We start from the raw sequence: 20,425 nt of genomic DNA, 5'->3' as shown, positions 1-20,425 counted from the left end.
AACCGTTCACTGCAGAATAATAAAATACATCGCAGAACACTCCGATGTCAATCATTCCCAGAAACGTGGCTTGATGCCCTGATACGAGTTTATTTCATAATATACTAATAAAGTCGTTGTTCAATGTGACTCATAGAGCAACTTTGTAATTTATTTTGTTATAGGTTTCCTCTATCTGACTTTTTCGAAATTATTTTAAATTGGACGAACATCTCGCTCTGTCGCCTGTCTGTGTCATAGTTGACAGCACACAACAAGTCCTGTTTTCTTTCGTAGGAGGGCACTCGTGCTGTGACTCAGTGCCCCCCCAACAAACCGATGAGTCAAACCCTATTCTGAACATGATCAAAGTCAACTCCCGGACGAGACAAAATAACCAGCTATAGTATAAGTGCAGCTAGGTCTGCACACACAACAGTGTGCCACTGACAAAAGGCGATTTACACTTTCTTTCTGCTTTGCGATCAAATTTCAGACCACCACCGTTATAAATTATTATTAATGTAAAATATTACACATTCAAATAAATACATGTTCAGGGTATTGCCATACATGAATCCACTGTACAGTGATACAACACACACATCATACAATATCTACATTTTATATCAGGCTAAAACAACATAAATGCATTTACTATATACATTGAAATCTCATGGGTTGTGAATAATTTGGTGGAATATAAATATGCCTTGCAGTTGAGTAGTGAGACAGATATCTGTCAGCGCGTGGTCAAAAATTCCCTCTCACTCCAATCTAACTGCATTTCCTCAGTGACAGCTACATGAATTGTGTATCTGTTTGGTTGAATCTAAACATACAAGAAGCCTGCAGTATGAAATCCTGCTCCTGAAGTCAATAGCAAAGTCGAATGAGACACCCAAACTTTTTATTCTAACGTTGTGAAGTCCAGTAGCAAGATTCTGAAAATGGACTACTCTTTCTTTCTTAGTTACTGTACAGTCTGTCTTGTATTGCAGTAAGATAATCAATTCATGCACTGAGAGAATATATTATTTGATACATTGTATCCAGACACATCTATAAAAATCCATAATCTATTTATCAATGTAAACAATACATTGTCGGTTCTAAATAATTATATTTACAATGTCGCTACCATCATTATGGCCAACTTCAGAGTCCTTATATTTTGATATTCATCTTCTAAGTCGTAGAAGGTCTCACCTTGGTGTGTGTTCTGTGTTGTGTGTTGTGTGTTGTGTGTTGTGTGTGTGTGTGTGTGTGTGTGTGTGTGTGTGTGTGTGTGTGTGTGTGTATGTGTGTGTGCAGGAGTGAGAGTCTACTCCTTGTGGTCACAGGCTGTCTGCCAGCCTACTAGCAGCCTAGCACTGGCTCACCCAAACCCTCCAGGGAACCTGGGGGTATTTAACAAGACCAAAATATACTTACTAAGGGCATTGGTGTTGCTTAATGAAACATGCTTGCGTTGGATGCCCTTTTGATGCTCAGAGGGGTGAAAACGCAACCTGAGAAAGTAGAAAAATAATATTTAATGTCCATGAATGGGCATGTCTTGAATGAGTACTTAGTATTGCAATTGATGAAGGCATTGAAAGGTTCTGATATCAAATCTCAGTTTGTGGTTTAATCAAGGAGATATGAATCAACATGGTCATCGTCAACATGCTATAAAGTACAAGTATTTAAACTTACACCAATCACTGACTGACATCTTGTTACACCTTCTCCATCCCCCCATCCCTTCCCTCCATACAGTTAAAATGTTGATACATTTTCACCAATGTTTTAACTTGTTTCAGTGAAACAGGGATTTGTGAAATAGCACTACCTGTTTCCCAATGTTGACTGACAGGTGCTAAGCTGTGCTTTAGAACTATAACATAAAAGCACTCCTACATGCACTTTGTGACAGATTCCCGGACACTGGACACAGAATAATCTCAGACTAAAAGACATGTTTAATGGAGATCCTCCATTGAAGGACCAGAGTACGAATGAGGGAGTGTCTGTGAGGAGATGAAAAGAGCAGCTGTGATTGTGGTCTTAGCTGTGTCTGTGGTCCTCTACAGGGCTCATCTCCTGCTCAGGGAGGTCTGGAGGCCGATTAGGGATGGAATCCTTCTGGCCTTTGTCGCCGGGGGTAAGAGGACCCAGAGGTCAAGGGTTAGCGGGCCCTTACAGAAGGGAATCAGCTGACCTCATCTTCACTCAGGCCCTTTGAGAGGACAGATCACTTTCTGGAAGATGGGAATGGCGAGAATTGTGGAGGGATGGCAGATACAGATAGATGGATAGAAATTCCACGCTGGGGTTTAACATTAACATCCAGACTGAAGTGATTTGAGGTGTATTAGGCACTAGAAACTAGAACTAAAATCCTGATTCTATGACCTGGAGTAGATACCCACTGGGCACAGACATTAGTTAAACATTTAGTTTTAATTTACATTTGGTTGAGCTGTCAATTAATGGGAATTCAATGTGAAATCATTGAGCACGCCCCCATTGTCATCAACAGGGCTGTAGTGAAGTAAGTTGAGAACTTCAAGTTCCTTGGTGTCCACATCACCAAGAAACGATCACGGTCCAAACACACCAAGACAGTTGTGAAGAGGGCACGACACCCCTATTCCTCCTCAGGAGGCTAAAAAGATTTGTCATGGGTCCTCAGATTCTCAAAAAGTTCTACAGCTGCAGCATCGAGAGCATCTTAACTGGTTGCATCACCGCCTGCTATGGCAACTGCTTGGCATCTGACCATAAGGCGCTACAGCGGGTAGTGCGTATGGCCCAGTACATCATTGGGGCCAAGCTTCCTGCCATCCAGGACCTCTATACCAGGCAGTGTCAGAGGAAGACCCTAAAATATCCTGAGGCTGTATTTATTGTAGCTGGAGATTTTAACAAGGCTAATCTGAAAACAAGGCTCCCTAAATTTTATCAGCATATCGAATGTGCGACCCGGGCTGGCAAAATTCTGGATCATTGCTACTCTAACTTCCGCGACGCATACAAAGCCCTCCCTCACCCTCCTTTTGGCAAATCTGACCACGACTTAATTTTGTTGCTCCCAGCCTATAGACAGAAACTAAAACAGGAAACGCCCGTGCTCAGGTCTGTTCAACGCTGGTCCGACCAATCTGATTCCACGCTTCAAGATTGCTTCGATTACGTGGACTGGGATATGTTCTGGATAGCCTCAGACAACAACATTGATGTATACGCTGATTCGGTGAGCGAGTTTATTAGCCAGTGCATCGGTGATGTTGTACCCACGGTGACTATTAAAACCTTCCCCAACAAGAAACCTTGGATTGATGGCAGCACTCGCGCAAAACTGAAAGTGCGAAACACTGCTTTTAATCATGGCAAGGCGACCGGAAACATCGCAAGGCTGCAGGCCCAGACGGCATCCCCGGGCGCGTCCTCAGAGCATGCGCAAACCAGCTGGCTGGTGTGTTTATGGACATATTCAATCAATCCCTATCCCAGTCTGCTGTCTGCTGTCCCCACATGCTTCAAAGAGGGCCACCATTGTTCCTGTTCCCAAGAAAGCTAAGGTAACTGAGCTAAACGACCCGTAGCACTCACTTCTGTCATCATGAAGTGCTTTGAGAGACTAGTCAAGGATCATATCACCTCCACCCTATCTGATACCCTAGACCCACTCCAATTTGCTTACCGCCCCAATAGGTCCACAGACGACGCAATCACAATCACACTGCACACTGCCCTATCCCATCTGGACAAGAGGAATAGCTATATAAGAAAGCTGTTCATCGATTACAGCTCAGCATTTAACACCATAGTACCCTCCAAGGTACTCGACCCTGCCCTGTGCAACTGGGTCCTGTACTTTCTGACGGGCCTCCCCCAGGTGGTGAGGGTAGGAAACAACATCTCCACCTCGCTGATCCTCAACACTGGGGCCCCACAAGGGTGCGTTCTCAGCCCTCTCCTGTACTCCCTGTCCACCCATGACTGCGTGGCCATGCACGCCTCCAACTCAATCATCAAGTTTTCAGACGACACTACAGTGGTAGGCTTGATTACCAACAAGGATGAGATGGCCTACAGGGAGGAGGTGAGGGCCCTCGGAGTGTGGTGTCAGGAAGATAACCTGACACTCAACATCAACAAAACAAAGGAGATGATCGTGGACTTCAGGAAACAGCAGAGGGAGCACCCCCCTATCCACATCGACGGGACAGTAGTGGAGAAGGTGGAAAATTTTAAGTTCCTCGGCGTACACATCACAGACAAACTGAAATGGTCCACCCACACAGACAGCGTGGAGAAGAAGGCGCAGCAGTGCCTCTTCAACCTCAGCAGGCTGAAGAAATTTGGCTTGTCACCAAAAACACTCACAAACCTTTACAGATGCACAATCGAGAGCATACTGTCAGGCTGTATGACAACCTGGTACGGCAACTGCTCCGCCCACAACCGTAAGGCTCTCCAGAGGGTAGTGAGGTCTGCACAACGCATCACCGGGGGCAAACTACCTGCCCTCCAACACCTGATGTCACAGGAAGGCCAAAAAGATAATCAAGGACAACAACCACCCGAGCCACTGCCTGTTCACCCCGCTGTCATCCAGAAGGCGAGGTCAGTACAGGTGCATCAAAGCTGGGACCGAGAGACTGAAAAACAGCTTCTATCTCAAGGCCATCAGACTGTTAAACAGCCATCACTAACATTGAGTGGCTGCTGCCAACATACTGACTCAAATCTCTAGCCACTTTAATTCTAAAATATTAGATGTAATAAATGTATCACTAGTCACTTTATACAATGCCACTTTATATCATGTTTACATACCCTACATTACTCATCTCATATGTATATACTGTACTCTATACCATCTACTGCATCTTGCCTATGCCGTTCGGCCATCGCTCATCCATATATTTATATGTACATATTCTCATTCACCCCTTTAGATTTGTGTGTATAAGGTAGTTGTTGTGAAATTGTTAGATTACTTGTTAGATATTACTGCATGGTCGGAACTAGAAGCACAAGCATTTCGCTACACTCGCATTAACATCTGCTAACCATGTGTATGTGACCAATAAAATCGCCAGAGTCCAGCCACCCAAGTCATTGACTGTTCTCTCTGCTACCGCATGGCAAGCAGCACCGGAGTGCCAAGTCTAGGTCCAAAAGGCTTCTTAACAGCTTCTACCCCCAAGCCATAAGACTGCTCAACAGCTAATCAAATGACTACCCAGACAATTTGCATTGACCCCCCAATTTATTTATAAAAAAAATAAAATAATGGTTTACTTTTTAGTTATTTATTATTATTATATATATCTTTTTTAATTATGCTGCTGCTACTCACTGTTTATTGTTTATGCATAGTCACTTTACCCCTACCTGTACCCCCGCACATTGACTGTGTATTGGTACCCCCTGTATATAGCCTCATTATTGTTATTTTATTGTTACTTTTTTACTTCACTTTATTTAGTAAATATTTTCTTAACTCTTATTTTTCTTAAAACGGCATTGCTGGTTAAGGGCTTGTAAGAAAGCATTTCATGGTAAGGTCTACCTACACCTGTTGTGTTCGCCGCATGTGACAAATAACATTTGATTTGATTATATATCAACCAAAAATGTCACCATGTCATTGGATTTAGGTTAAAAGTGGTGTGAAAAAAAACACAAAAGTCTCTTACATTGATTACTTTTTTCAAATCCAATCAGTTTTCCAAATTGTTCCAACATTGTCACATATATTTCTTCCCAGTGAGCAACCAGTAAATGGACAACACAGTATTTATTCTTAGTCTTAACAAATAACATAATAACTTATGTGAGAACAGGGAAAATCAAGCATTATTCTTCAGACAGGTCATCTCTGTTGTCCGATCAGACAAACCAGACAAAAGTTGATGTTTTATCCTCAGGCAAACTGCTTGACAAGCCAACTGTCTGTAAACTAATTGAAGGAGAAAAATGACGCAGTGTGTGTTGTTGCTTGAACATCTCAATGTGGTGGTCATATGGTGCGTTGACGACCAACACAAGACGGCACAAACACACCCAGATCTGGGAAAGAAGGAATGTCGTTCTGGCTCTGGGGTTCTGAAAACCTTCCACATGTGCAAAGAGATCTTTGTGTGTCGAGTCCCATTGGGTTGTCTCCCCTTGTGTTTCGAAACTAAGCAATTATAATCAGTCATTAATAATAACCCTCATTTAAGAGAGAGAAAAAAAGAGGAACCTGCACTGATGATCATTGGAGGATTAGTTTGAAGGAACCAATCCTTCCACATCCATAGATAGTGAACTGCCATAAAGTAGACTGATTCAGTCATTAATAATAACCCTCATTTATAAATGTAGCCCAGAACATTTGAAAAAATGAGTCCAACCATTGGAGGATCAGTAACAAGCATCTCAGTAGCAGTTTGAACCGAATCTTCCACATTCATAGATGGCTAACTGCCATTAATAACAAGGCAATGGAAGATCAAGTACACTGGCTGTTGTTCTACAAAGTCTTCTCGCAAGCCCAAACTTCAAATGAGGAACTAGAACAATGAGCATTCTGACTAGGCTTTCTGTTTCCTCCGGGGCTTGCCAAGCTCACAACACTAACAGCTAATGGATGCACCAATCAGGTTCAGAGTATGATTTTTGTATTGTTCCCTTGCAGAGAAAAACTGTCCAAACAATGACCAACAAAGAAGTTATGAGAGAGAGAATGATCAATGTGGTCTCAGAGCATTTCGTATTATTCTGTACGTAAATCGGAGATACTCCCTTTAGTATGATATGACCCCTTCACTTTTTCCATATTCTGTTACATTACAGCCTTATTCTAAAATGGATTAAAAAAAAAAAATAGTCCTCATCAATCTACACACAATACCCCATGATGACAAAGCGAAAGTTATTTTTTGGGATAATTTATTAAAAATGAAAAACAAAAATACCTTATTTACATAAGTATTCAGACTCTTTGCTATGAGACTCGAAATTGAGGTCAGGTGCATCCTGTTTCCATTGATCATCCTCGAGATGTTTCTACAACTTGGAGTCCACCTGTGGTAAATTCAATTGATTGGACATGATTTGCAAAGGCACATACCTGCCTATATAAGGTCCCACAGTTGACAGTGCATGTCAGAGCAAAAACCAAGCCATGAAGTCGAAGGAATTGTCCGTAGAGCTCCGAGACAGGATTGTGTCGAGGCACAGATCTGGGGAAGTGTACCAAAACATTTCTGCAGCATTGAAGGTCCCCAAGAATACAGTGGCCTCCATCGTTCTTAATTGGAAGAAGTTTGGAACCACCAAGACTCATCCTAGAGCTGGCCGCCCGGCCAAACTGAGCAATCGGGGGAGAAGGGCGTACCCAAATATATTGTATTTTCAGCTGTTTAAAGCTGGTGTACAAAACCGAAAGTAAAAGACGCAAAATTGAGATTTAAGAGCACAGAAGCATAGAAATAGCACAGATAAAAAAGATCCACTGCTTCTCAGACATGCTTTCCATTAGAATGATAGATCTAATACATATTTCTATGTGAATTTGGTCAGATTAAGGGGTTTACTACTGAGACAGAGCCCAGTAGGTCAGATCTCAGACTGCTATTGAAAGGTGGAGGACATTTGTAGACTGCAAGGGCCTCTTGAGAGGAGCTGAGAAGTGTTATTTTTCTCATTTTCAGCGTATTAGAATAAGGTCCACACAATACACTGTTGCAATGTTAAATAAAGACTGTTGCATGATTCATCGGTGGCCTTGAGCATGTGTACTCAGGCCCGGCTCCAGGCCTAAGCGACATAAGCAGTCGGGCCCCAACCCCCCCCCCAAAAAATATAAATAATAGGAATTTACTGTTGACAGTTAGAATAGTAGAATACACAAGATGCAAGTATACAATTTCGTTGTGCATCAGCAGTTTTTCTCTTGTTTTGTCAGTCACTGACAGTCACTAAATTAGCCATGTCAGCTAACAATTTTGAGATTAGCTAAATTTACAGTAATCATGGCCGAATACCAACCGGGCACGGCACCTGCCCAGGGGCCCTGACCTCCAGGGGGCCCCCATTGATTTTGTTAGTCACTCTCACTCATATTTCATTAACATGGCATAAATCATGGCAAAATGTGTAGAATTGACAGAAATTAGTTTTTAAATGGCAAGAATTACTCTCTGCGTCAGGGAAAAATGAGTAGAATTGCATTAAAGTTTTTTAAAAATTGATAAATGTTCTCTCAGCTACATGGCAAAATGTGTATAACATCAGAAAATGTACTTTAAAAAGTACATTTTTCTCTCCACCATCAGGAGAGGGTGGCCCCCCAAACAAATCTTCCTTAGGGTCCCAAAAGTCTGAATAATTTAACTGTCTGGTATTGTGGTTAAATACAATTAAGAACTAGGTTTAGCTGCAACAGAGTTTGAGTTAGGAGGTGTGAGGATATTCTGTTCAGACATAAACCAGACAGAAGTTGCAAAAAGGGCCAAACAAAAGGGCCACTTTCCATGCGTACAGGGTTACAGGCAGTCAGGCAGCAGACGGAATGCGGTCTGGAGGAATTTGTCCCACATTTCCTGTCTCTGTCTTTTTGATGAGCTGCACACAGAGTTTTGATGTGGCGCATTGCAGTCTACCGACCACAGTCCTGTGGGGAACCACATGAGTCTGGCGTCACTTGGGGCTATCGCAGCAGTACTCATGCATATGAAGAGGAAAATAACATTCACATCAGCACTACTGACAAATGTAAAAAGCTGTCAAACTATGGTGTCTTCTTCACAGACAACACATAAAAAAGGGATGTGTGTGTGTAAAAAGACCTGACGATGAATACAAAACAACTGTTGGATCACATTGTCTTGTAGCTCAAAAAATCTCCCATGACAGTAAACTACTTCATGCCAGTCGCACACTTAACAGGACAATGTTTCATACACCACAGAGATGAACCTTTTAAATTTATGCACGTTCTTTCGCCTGGTGAGATTTAACCTACGCTAACAAGGCTGGTAAAACACAAGCCTCCAATCCAGTCGGTATGATTAGAGGCAGGTTGTGAGGATTGCATTCCGAGATAAGAGAATTGAACTTGCCATGCTAATACAGCCCTACCCATCGCAGCGTCAAACTGCATAAGACAATATCAAATTTGGGTACATTCTCGCATCTTTAACTTGTTGGTATATTGATATTTAGTTCTCTTTATATACTGATTTAAAATAAATGCAAGATGTAAAGTCACAGCTGGATATAGGCATCTTTCTTGATATATGACACTAATATATTCATAACAACCGTCACTATCAAACTTTTCAAATGTATTTATAAAGCCCTTTTTACAGATGTAACAAAGTGCTATACAGAAACCCAGCCTAAAACCCCAAACTCAATTAATCTTAACCCTCAATTTAAAATAGCCTATTATATCTAGATATGAATCATAAATCATGTTCTGGGATGTACCTCTGCTTCTGAAATGGGAAATTACTAGTGTATTTACATTGAACAAAAATCTGAATGAAACATATAAAGGGCTGGTCCCATGTTTCATGAGCTGAAATAAAATCCCAGAAATGTTCCATGTGCCCAAATTTGTTAACATCCCTCTTAGTGAATATTTCTCCTTTGCCAAGGTAATCCAGCCACTTGACAGGTGTAGCATATCAAGAAGCCAGTAGAGGCTGCTGAGGGGCATTTCTGTCTGTAATAAAAGTAATTTTGTGAGGGAAAACTCATTGGCTGGACCTGGCTCCCCAGTAGGTGGTCCTGGCTCTCAAAAGCGTGGGCCTATGCCCTCCCAGGCCCACCCATGGCTGCTCTCCTGCTCAGTCATGTGAAATCCATAGATTAGGGCCTAATAAATGTATTTCAATTGGCTGATTTCCTTATATGAACTAACTCAGTAAAATCATTGTTACATGTTGCATTTATAATTTTTGAAGGGCCGTAGAAATTCACTCATGAGTAAGGCATCAACAAACACTTAACATATCAATGAAAAGGTATTTTATTTCACACATTTACTATTGTTAACAAAGGAAACAAATCTTAAACACAAAATGTTCCTTGTCTATTATAACTGATTAATTCTCACAGATGTGCGCGTTGTCAAGTCAGAAAACAAACACTGCTAGTAACCAACAACAAAGAAAGACCTAAGTAGTTGAAATTATAAAGGGAACATTAAAAAAAGTTACAGGAAATTAAACAATGCAAAATCTGTCTAGCTGACAGGGCGACAGTTCAAAACTGAAAATCTTCTTCAGTCATATCAATGGCCCAAGCAAACTTGTCTCTTTGGGTTTTGTTGTAAATCTTCTCGATTGGCACATTGAATTTCCTACACCTGCCATGAAAAAAATGTAAAAGTCAATCACATGCTACAAAAATACAAAGTGAAAAAAGTATATTTTTAGAGGGCAACAAGTGTTGTGGAACTGACAGAGGTCAAGGATAAATGTTAGGCTAAAATGGTGGTTACCAGGCCACTGATATCCTGGGGTCCAGGTAGTTGAGTTTGGACGTGCCCAGAGCAATGACCTTGTTCTCCTCCCTGTCAGTCATCTGCAGCTGGAGTTTCTTCAGCTGTTCCTCCAGCCTCTTCACCACAGACTCCGTCTTCTCAACAAGCCTGGGGAGAGCAGGAGACCAGACCTTGGGTCAAATTCTATAATATATATATATAAAAAGTATAATTATTTATCTGTGCTTGATTGAGCTTACCTGGCTTAAATTTGACCAACAGAATGATCTGATGTTAAAACAATAGAGGCTCAGTAGCCTAACAAGCACCGCAGTAGCAATTTGAAATAGCCCTTCCAGCTGCCATTGTAGAAGTAGTTTATAGGTTATGAAAGGTCAAATCCACTGGTTGTTATCCAACAGTGTCAGTAACAGTAGAGTCAAATGACCAACTGCAAGAGTCACTCATTTCACTGGTCAGTTTCACCCTATCAAAAAGTACTCACTTCCTGGTCCTCTCAGTTCCGCCCTTCTTGTGCTCTTTTTGGGCTTCTTTCAGCTCCTTCTTGGCCACATCTAACTGTTGCTGCTTCTGCGCAATCTGGAACAATATAATGGAGTATGTTAGACAATGATTCACTGTTAAAGGGAATCGCTATACATGCTTATATGGTAATAAAACAAAAATAATCAAGATAATGGATCTGAACATTAGACAATATTGTAAAGGAGCATAGATGGTTTTAAAATGGCCCTATAAGAAGCACTAGCTACTAAATTAACTGTCCAGAAAAAAACAACACACTATTCATACATATTCCAGTTACCTTGTCCTGCAAGTTTTGCATGGATTTCTCAAAGGTCTTGGGTGCTGCCCTCTGGTGGTTACAGAGAATGGCCACAGCTCTGTTGGCTCGGTTATAGGACAGCAGTTTCTCCTCCAGACTCATGTCAGCTGAGGAGGAAAACAGGCATGTCTTTCAATATTGTACTGTCTTCACTATACATCTGCTTGTTTCTCAGCTTCATACAGTTATAACACTGAGAACACAAGTGATAATGCCCGAGAAGCCAGTGTTGTTTGGAGGATATATTGGCATGGGTGGTGTTAGGCCCGAGACCAAGTCGAGAAAAAACAACTAGGGTCACGTATGTCACAGACGGTAGCCAGAGCAGAGCGGAGAAATCTTGTCAGCTATTCTAAACTAGATCTACAAAAAAACCTGCACTGAGTTTATTGATGGTGTAAAAGGAAGTGGACTAACCAGTGGTGAGCTTGTTGAGCTGTTCTTGCAGAGTGGTGGAGGCGTTGAAGGTTCTGAACACTTTTGCTGACAGCCCCGGCATGGACTGGTTCAAGTACTTGTTCAAGTAGGTAGTCTACCAAACAAACAACAACCAAGCGTAACTGTAGCTGCAAAGCTAGATAAGCCTACTGTGTGAATCACATAGCTAGCTAGTCATTATTTGGGTGACACTCATTTTACAGCAAACATGAAATAACCAGGTGCAGGTCAACTTACATTTATTCTATCAAACAGGTCATCCTCAGGCTCCTTGTTTTCCATGAACAGCTTCAGGTTCTTGAAAACCTGTGTACAGATAATGTCTTTGCACATTAGACAGATGTTTAACCCTTGCTTGACACCCCATAATACGTAGGAGTGGAGATGTAACAGGTGCTAGACAGTGCTGCTCACCCTGCCTTCCACAGGCACCTCGTTATAATAGCGAATAGAGTCTTTGCCCAGGAAGTCAAACTCCACCATGAACTCCTGGCCCCCCTTCTCCTGGTGCAGGGTGATGTGTTCCACTCTCAGAGAGCAGCAGCCCACCGTGTCCGCTGTCTCACTCTCCTCCTTCTCATTCCCCGCTCGCAGGGCCAGCTACATACACGTTAGTGGGAGAAATGTATATTGTACATGTAGGTACTAGGTAGGGTTGGGTAATATTAGCATATTACCGTCTTGACAGCCATCTTTGATGGTGGCGACATTGTCATGTGGCAGACGACGGTTAAGCCAATTTGAACATGACTGGCGGTGCGCAAGCACGGAGTCGGGCAGCACACAAGTCACATTGAGTAATTATTATATTTCTATTTGCTATCGCCTATTTCAATGCATTCGGAAAGTATTCAGACCCCTCAACTTTTTCTAGTTACGTTACAGCCTTATTCGAAAATGGATTAAGTAGTTCCCCCACCTCAATCTACACACATTACCCAATAATGACAAAGCAAAAACAGTTTAAGAAATTATTTTTTTTAAATCGAAAACTGAAATCACTTTATTATTATTTATTTTTTAAACAATGTTAGATTTTTCTTCTTTAACAAGACATAAGCAGATATATTACATGAAAAAAAAAACAGCAAAACCCACATCAAAAGTTAACAGCAAAAAAATAAGTAACATCTAAGACAAAACAAGTGTTACAGAAGCGTAAAACCACCAAAATTACATTGTACAGTGGTCTGATGCAATAGGATAGAACATTTGGGACAAATTTCAGATGAAACACAGCGCCACAAGCTAATCGGATATCTCTCACCACCCCACATGCAAACAAAGCATAGTACACTACCCAGAGTTCCGTTCATTAGCCAATATTTCACCCACATCACTCTGCTCCCAAACCTTTTCAAAAGTGTTGTTTACCCATAACCGTATATGTTATCTTTTCCATTGTTAGGCAAGATGACATTTCCCAAAGCCATTGGGCAATACTAGGCCTGTTCACACTTTCCCAGGCAAGAGCTATCAAGCGTTTTGCTTGCAACAAGCACATATCTATAAGCGTTTGTACTTGGTTCTTTAGATGAGGATTGATTGGGTATAACCCCAGGATAAACACTTTGGGATGGAGAGGCAATTTTACTGATACTATTTGGGATATGATATGTGATACCGCTAGGGTTGCAAATGGTCGGAAACTTTCCGGTAAATTTCCAGACATTTTCCATGGGAAATTAAGGCCAGGAATTTTGCTTAAATTCATTAAAAAAGTAAGCTTATAACAGTGAACATTTTTTGTGGGATACACATAAGGAAATTCTAGGTCTTGTGGCATATTTGGTTAAACTATCCCCAATTCAATGGAATTGCAACCCTCTGCATGCACAGTGCATTCTTCCATCACATGTACAGCTGATTCTCAAGACCTTGCACACTAATGAGATGCTACTGAGCCCACACTACTACACTGTCTGAGCCAAGGACTACATGCTTTCTGGTAAGTTTTGATTACAATACTGGGTGGGGTGAAAATATTTTATATGACAGACATTATTTTATTTAATGACTGGTAAATAGTAGCCTACAGCAAAGTGTGTTTAAATCATTTCTAACTTGTTAACAATTTCTGCTAGTTAGTTTTTGCTACCATGTGGGTTTTTAGCTTGCTTGAGCCTGCTAACTGAGGAGTGTTAATTCACCTGTTTCCATACATGTTTCATTTTAAAACATTTATCTTACAGAAGGAGTTGTTTAATCTAACTGCTTAACCATTTGTTTTGTTTTTTGCATTTTTTTCCCTTCTAATTTTACAGGTAAATGCCACGGGCACTATCTGATGTGTGGAGACATTTCACTGCAGCTAATGTAGAAGGAAAAGCTGTGTACATTTGCAAATACTGTGCCAAATCATGTGAAGAATGCAACAAAGATGCAGAATCATCTGGCCAAGTGCATAGAGTTCCCTCAGTGCTCACAACAAAGGCTTCCCATCTAGTACAAGCTGAAGTCTCTTGTATACATTGAAAAGTATAGGTCAAACTGCTGTCCAATGTATTCTGTAAAACTTGTATCTTGCAGCCATTTAGGTTGTAAGCGTCATTTAGGTGTGTCACCTACTAAATTAGAATCGGAATATATAAAGAGATGCTGGAGCATGTTCAGAGATGACAATGCTATCATAAAAACAATCTTCAAATTTTAGAGCGTAATGCTGCTGAGAACATAAAAAAAGTTGATTTGGGAATAGGTCTAGTGAGTAACAGGAGTATTCCACATCATCTGGTTCATTTCTCTCCAAATCTCTATTAAGTTTAAATCCTTCATAAAATGCTGTATGGTTTTCCTAGATTAGGTGTGGGAGTAGTTTGAACCCGAGGTGCGATCTTTAACAGGATCTAAAGTACAATTAAAGTCTTCTGCAACAACATAATTACAAGGAAGTGTGGAAAGGTTTAAAAACAAATCATTAAAGAATTTAGAGTAATCTTCGGTGGGACCATATGCATTAAATTAAAACTGCTCGGACAGCAAGGTACCCCGTATAATAATATATCTGCCGGCGGGATCACAAATTGTTCGCAATATCTGATATGGAATGGACTTATGGATAAGAATAATAACTCCACTTGCATGGGAACTACATGAGGCTGCCCAGGCCACCTCTTGCGTATCTTAGGAATGTCGCCAGATAATAGATGTGATTCTTGCAAAAATATGATCTTCGCCTAAAGTTGTTTTAATCTAGTTATTACCCATTTTATTTCATCCCCTACAGTTCCAGGATGTACATTTAACCTTAACACTGAGTCAAATTTACCTGGGACACTTGAACTAAAACATGAACCCATAAGAGCACATTAGATCAGCAATAATACACCAATAGACCTCTGTTACCACCATAAACAAAAACACAAAGGACGCGTTAAAGCACGTCAACGTACAAAAACACATGCCTAACAATCAACTACGAACGTGTGAATAACCCTCTTACCCCAAAGTCTCTAACAGACCTCCCCCTCCCAGTGACACTCCGTATAAGGCGCTCAACAGATCCACACACACGTGAGGAGCCGCCTCCGCCTCTGCAGTTTTTCCCCCTTTGTACACCTTCTGCCCCGCCACTTGTCATTATTGTGTTCACCATTTAACAAAGTACCAAACAAAATACTAGGAGTGAGCCAGAAAACAAGACCTCTGTGATCTAGCCTCATATAGACCTAAAAAAAAAACTACCCGCACCAGGATGTTCCGATGCATAAAAAGTTTCATGGTACATAAAACTATAATAAGACTTGTAAACTGGCCATGTTATTATAGTTTAATAGACAGTGCTACCATGTTACTAGATAACTAACACGGTGAACTGGCTCACACTTTAAATACATGTTAAGACAAAACCGAAAGCAACAGTACAAAAAATGTCCCAAAAATAGATCAAAGTTTAACTTTACGTTGCCATTGCCTCTTCTTCAGCGTTGCTCCGCTTCCACACGTCTGCCTAGCTTCTCAAGAAACTGCTCCCCCTCGGCTGATGTTTCAGGCGCGCTGGAAAGAGGATTCCATACCGGATAGCCTTAGCCCGTAGCCGCTTGACACGGTCAAATTGTTTCCATGGAGAGATCTGGGAAGAACATTACTCTGCAAGTTGTCTCCCTTTCGCCCAGGCTGCATTCACCACACGCATCTTATCTTCATAGTTTAAGAACTTACCAGAGCCCTCGGGGTGCGTTGTGGTCGGATTGTGGGCCGGAAATTCGATGAGCTCTCTCAATGATCAAAGGAGAGCAGAGTGGCTCCATCTTCAGAGACTCGGGAAGCCACCGCTATAGGAATGAGCAAGCGTCGTTCCCCTTTCACCTCACTGACCAAGGGCATTCTTCCGATTGCTCAGTTTGGCCGGGCGGCCTCATCTAGGAAGAGTCTCAGTGGTTCCAAACTTCTTTAAATTAAGAATGATGAAGGCTACTGTGTTCTTGAGGACCTTCAATGCTGCAGACATTTTTGCACCCTTCCGCAGATGTGCCTCGACACTATGGACAATTCCTTCGACCTCATGGCTTGGTTTTTGCTCTGACATGCACTGTCAACTGTGGGACCTTATATAGGCAGGTATGTGCCTTTCCAAATCATGTCCAATCAATTTAATTTACCACAGGTGGACTCCAATCAAGAAACATCAAGGACGATCAATGGAAACAGGATGCACCAGAGCTCAATTTCGAGTCTCATAGCAAAGGGTCTAAATACTTACGTAAAGATTTTTTTTGTGTGCAAAAAAATAAAAATAAAAAATAAAATAAAAACTGTTTCTACTGTCATTATGGGGTAGTGCGTAGATTGATGAGGGATTTAAAAAAAAAATATATATATACATTTTAGAGTAAGCCTGTAATGTAACAAAATGTGGGAAAAAAATCCAGGAGTCTGAATACTTTCCAAATGCACTGAATGTTATACAGAACGCAAGAGAGGAACGTAGTCTAGACAAAACTGAGAATTCCACCAAAGCAGCGCAAAATGTCCATTCAGAAAATATTCTCTCCCTCAGATGCATGGGCCTAAACCTATTAATTGCTTTTATAAACCGACATTTCCTAACTATCTTGCATCTAGCCGCAAAAAAAAAAAAAAGTAGGCTATAATAAGTAGGCTTCAATAGGTTTTGAATATGACTTTGGGCTATACGCTTTCATCATTGTATGCAGGCATGGCTTTCTCATCAAACAATGAATGAATCTGGAGTTCCAACTCCAAAAGGTGTTTGAATAGTCTAAAAACTATATGCAAAGGGACAGAAAATGAATAGCCTAAAAACGTAAGGTAGCAAGGGGACTAATAAGAGTGAACAAACACCAACAGCCTATAGAATCACAGAATGAAAAGTTTTTCATTTAGAAATAAATTATCCGTGTGGGGTGGAAAAAATCCGGACCCTCCATGCGAGGTTGAAAACCAAAATGGCCAATAACCTATCCTCCTACTAGGCCCATCATTAAAGCTTTAAGACAAGTAAAAATAATGAACATTAGCCTATTTCCCAAATATTTTAATAACCTAAAAAAGGTTCTGTCCTAAAGTTGCCGCTTTCAAAAAGAACAAGAATGAACAGAGTCTACAGGGGTGTACCATAGTACATCACCATATTCTATGAGTACATAATCATGATGGGGAAAAAGAAATACTTCACCCAACCCTAGTACGTACACATGAGTGTTGTACAATATGTGTTTGAGATGACCTAAAAGGGCTTGCAATTTGTTAAGCACACTGCGGTAAGATAGTTGTGAGGTGTGTACCTTGTCGATGAAGTAGAGAGCCACTCCTCTCTGTCTGGTCTTCATCTCTCGGTTCTTCCAGTCCTCACGGTACAGCCTCCTGATGGTCTCCACCTTCAGCTTGAGTTTACGAGCCACCTCGTACTTCTGCCAGTCCTTCTCCCCCTGAGCACAGAAAGAAAAACATAGTCTAAGGCAAACTCTGAACTACTGGCTTGATATGTACGCCATCTTTTTACTGAGTTCAGTCTTCAGACTCTTCTCAAAAGTCTGGGTTTTTTCCCCCACTAAAACAACCCCACTGAGGTAAACGAAGGTGAAGAGAAAGGCTCCGTACCTTGAGTTTGGAGCTGGGGTTGAGCATGACGTACTTGAAGTTGCCCTGGACGTTCTCCACCCAGGAGGCTAGCCAGGTCACTGTGTTGTCATGCTGCACCTTCCTCCACCTGTGGCCCTTTGGGGCCACCGGAATATTGGAGCCTCTGGAAAAACAACAAAAACACTATTTATTTAGCTCATTGCCTTTCGGCACATATTTGCTGTTTAAATTTACAAGTTAGGCCACTAATTCCCGATTGGGAGTTCCATAAAGTTATAGTGTGGTTGTTTGTTCCTAGTGCTCTCCCGGTGGCCCTCACTTGCTGCAGTTGATGGTGATTTCCTCTGGCTGGATCCTCTTCTTCATCTTGCCCATCTTGGGGTGTTCTCCCCGGCCACGGAACAGCCCCGGAGGCTCCACACGGAAGTTCCCGATCTTCTCCCGGTGACCGTCCAGCTCACAGAAGCCATACTCCTCCGTCAGCTTGTTGTTCTCCTCTTTCAGGACCTAACAAAAGCACAATCCAAAGACTTCCAGATTTGCAATGATAGTGTGCCCTCAAAATAATATATATTTTGGGGGATTCACTTAGATATGCAGAATGAAGTACCATCAATTCAATTCAAATGGAACAATTTACTTCAATACTTACATAATGTTATAGATGCAGCTCTAAGCTCTTGATACTTGGCTAAGTTACCTGTTTCTGTTCTTTAGTCATAGCCTTCTTCTCCTCAGACTTATCCAGGAAGTACTTGTTGATATGTGTGAAATCACACTTCGACAACTTCTTGATCTGTTCCCTCTCCTCTACTGTCATTTCCTGTTAGGTAAAATCCTGATGAGCTCAATATCAACTGCTACATTGACCTTCATTCTTACTCACACACACACACACTCACACAAAATGCTGCTTAACAACTGTGGTTGTTCATTGCAAAACGCAAGTCTCTACTTAATCAGTGAGACTAACCTCTCTCCAGTCGGTGAAGAAGTTCTCCTGGAAGGAACTCTTGGTTGTGTACTCATGGTCCAGCATCTTGGCGTAAAACGTGGCTACTTCCTCAGCAGGCAAAGACAGTTTTATAGGGTTCCCTATGAATCACGGAACGTTGAATGTTAGGTCTGCTTTACTGTAAAGCTAAAACGAGACAGGAAAACTATGAGGATGAGTAAAATGGATTAATAGGGTGGTAAGTAACTCACCATTGTAAAAGAAAGACACATTATTTGGTAATGGTTCGTATTCTGGTGGGAAAAGTGGACCTTTGTGTTCCAACGTGGTCCATTTGATCCCGTTGTTGGAATTACCTTCCTCCCACCTGACAACAAGCGTAACGCAATTTAATTACAGTACAGAAAGACAGAAAAGGTTTGAAGGTTTAAAATCTAATACAAGTGAAACAATACAATATATAAAATACAACATCTCCATACCAGATCTAGCAAAAGTAAGGTTAGCTAACGTACCCCTTTACATTGACAATGTGTGGCTAGCTAGGATTACTCTTCCAAAATGGCATTACCCTGGCTGTCACTGTCTGTCTGCACTGTTTTGACAAATATAACGTTACTTAACTAAATAATTCATGCGTGGTTTGGAGTAAGCTACTGTAAGATCAGCTACTTGCCATCGTTTACTCACCTGGCTTTGGGCTCATGCTTAATCTTTACATTAGTTCGGTAAAATCGTAATGAGTAAACCGCAGACCAACTTCTATTAAATTTCACCGACTGACATATCAAGTTTGCAAAAAAATTGCTGTATTTGTTCATTCCAGATTACCAAGAATGCATGAGATTCACAGGCGCCAAGGACTTTCATAACGCTGTTAAAACAATATTCACCTGTGTTGAACTATTAATACTGTCCCCCTAGAAACAAACGATTGTTAACGGTTCCGGCTACAAATGAGCGTAATATGTCAACAACTATAACAGGGGGAAAATGTTATAAAAACAAATATAAATTCATTCAAATATGATACTTGCCCATTACATGCAATACAGAGTAAAACATTGCGCAATTACCATTTCCATGTACTGTCCTCCCCTTCTTTTTTCCCACCCTTCTTGGACTTCCCATCATCTCCATCTTTTTTCTTCTTCTTAGATTCCTCTTTTCCTTCTGGCTTCTTTTTACCGGTTGTCTTTGTGTCTTTACCACGTCTATCTTTTTTCTCCCTTTCTTTCTTGGCATTCTCCTTTTTTACGGCAGTTTCTTTTTTACTGTCACCGGTCGGTAGAACATCAGTTTCACATGAATCTTTGCTCTTCCTCTTTTTAGAGTTGACATCGGAACTACAGAGATAATAAAATTAGACTTTAAGCATGACTTTCAAATAGAAACTATTTAAATGGTAAGAGAAAATGCTTTTGAATAAAGCTTTGTAGAAATGTACTATAAAATCCACCATAACACAAAGCATAGCCATTTGGCACATATTTGATATTGTCATTAAAATGAACAAAGAAAAAAACGTTGGTTCACTCAGAGCATAGCATATTCTGAGTATGAAGCATTTTTACTGTGGAACTTAATGATGTTCACCTGTTAGCTGATATTTCACCAACTTTTCTCTGCTCAGGATTTCTCTCGTCTGTCCTGTGGTGTCCCTTTTTGCTACTTTTAGATTTGTGCT

The 20,425-nt window shown here is 41.1% G+C and overlaps 1 protein-coding gene across 2 annotated transcripts; it reads right to left on the bottom strand.

Annotated features, from left to right (window-relative positions):
- Nucleotides 1-9,973: 9,973 nt before the first annotated feature.
- Nucleotides 9,974-19,647, bottom strand: LOC120027871 (DNA topoisomerase I, mitochondrial-like). 2 transcript variants are annotated; one of them, XM_038972959.1, is made up of 14 exons: nucleotides 19,429-19,647; nucleotides 18,990-19,105; nucleotides 18,757-18,878; nucleotides 18,484-18,606; nucleotides 18,103-18,290; nucleotides 17,802-17,946; nucleotides 17,486-17,629; nucleotides 12,153-12,338; nucleotides 11,976-12,044; nucleotides 11,718-11,832; nucleotides 11,280-11,407; nucleotides 10,959-11,053; nucleotides 10,472-10,621; nucleotides 9,974-10,336 (listed from the first exon to the last, which is right to left on the bottom strand). In XM_038972959.1, exons 1-14 carry the CDS (start codon nucleotides 19,557-19,559, stop codon nucleotides 10,234-10,236), a joined length of 1,815 nt encoding a protein of 604 aa, XP_038828887.1. In that variant the 5' UTR covers nucleotides 19,560-19,647; the 3' UTR covers nucleotides 9,974-10,233. The 2 variants fall into 2 exon arrangements, with proteins under 2 accessions (XP_038828887.1, XP_038828889.1); XM_038972961.1 differs by lacking the exon at nucleotides 12,153-12,338.
- Between the last annotated feature and the right edge of the window lie 778 nt (nucleotides 19,648-20,425).

The sequence above is a fragment of the Salvelinus namaycush genome, chromosome 33 (assembly GCF_016432855.1).
Source record: "Salvelinus namaycush isolate Seneca chromosome 33, SaNama_1.0, whole genome shotgun sequence".
Taxonomy (NCBI): domain Eukaryota; kingdom Metazoa; phylum Chordata; class Actinopteri; order Salmoniformes; family Salmonidae; genus Salvelinus; species Salvelinus namaycush.
This window is presented reverse-complemented; position numbering and strand designations above follow the sequence as displayed.